This window comes from Penaeus monodon, chromosome 22, assembly GCF_015228065.2.
Source record: "Penaeus monodon isolate SGIC_2016 chromosome 22, NSTDA_Pmon_1, whole genome shotgun sequence".
Taxonomy (NCBI): Eukaryota; Metazoa; Arthropoda; class Malacostraca; order Decapoda; family Penaeidae; genus Penaeus; species Penaeus monodon.
This window is the reverse complement of record NC_051407.1, coordinates 42270564-42271342: the sequence shown is the minus strand read 5'-3', so window position 1 is coordinate 42271342 and position 779 is coordinate 42270564. Positions and strand designations below refer to the sequence as shown.

The 779-nt window shown below is 44.7% G+C and overlaps 1 protein-coding gene across 1 annotated transcript in view; it reads right to left on the bottom strand.

Moving 5' to 3' along the window:
- Nucleotides 1-245: 245 nt before the first annotated feature.
- The window catches only part of LOC119587621 (calcium-binding protein P-like), a 1908-nt gene continuing 1374 nt past the window's right edge, over nucleotides 246-779 (bottom strand). The window contains exon 4 of the mRNA XM_037936329.1: nucleotides 246-591. Within this exon, the coding sequence (XP_037792257.1) occupies nucleotides 410-591 (182 nt within the window). The 3' untranslated portion in view covers nucleotides 246-409. The remainder of the gene's footprint in view (nucleotides 592-779) is intronic.

The following is a 779-nucleotide window of genomic DNA, read 5'->3' as shown; positions in this document are numbered from 1 at the left end:
TCTGCATGTAATAGCAATGTAATAGTAGTACAGAATGGTTAGTTTACTTTTTTCTTGTTTTATGCAGTCATATTTCGGTGTTCTCCTTCTCCCTACCTACTAGGCATACCAAGAAAGGATTAGGGATTGGGGGAGGCAAGAAGGGAAGATACTTATTAATGTCAGTTACTGCTTGTTGAATTCTCTGGCTGTTGAAGTGCATAGACGCAGAGATTTGTCAAGAGGGTATTCTTAAGTGAAACACATTTTAGTAGATTTTGAACGTTTCTTTGTCAATAAATTATAACGGTATTTAACGTCAACATGCCTGGATGCAGAAGTGAAGGCACGTGGCCACAAGGATGCCGGCATAAATAAATAATGATACTGTTGCCAGTGGCCGAAGTGTCGTTCAGAACAAAAATAGTTTCTAGCGACCAAAGCTTGATAAAGCAGGCTTGCACACTTGATGCCCAAGACATACGTCGTAGCAGCACTTGTCAGCACCCGACAGGCACTGTCCGTCGTGGACGCAGGAGTTGGGCCGACTGACTCCGAAGCTGGTCGGGGGACAACTGACTCGCACAACGGGACAGGACCCCGGTCTAACGCCTGGAGAAAGAGGAAGCGAATTAAAAGCGTGGTCAGTTAGAAGAGGTCCGGCGTTGGTCAGGTCACGCATAAGATAAAGCAAGTTCTGTAGCCAGCTGGAGCGATCGTAAAAATATCATACAAATGGAACGTAAAGGTAGGACACATACAGTAAGAAGCCATGAGCTTTATGAACCTGTTTTGGGTTA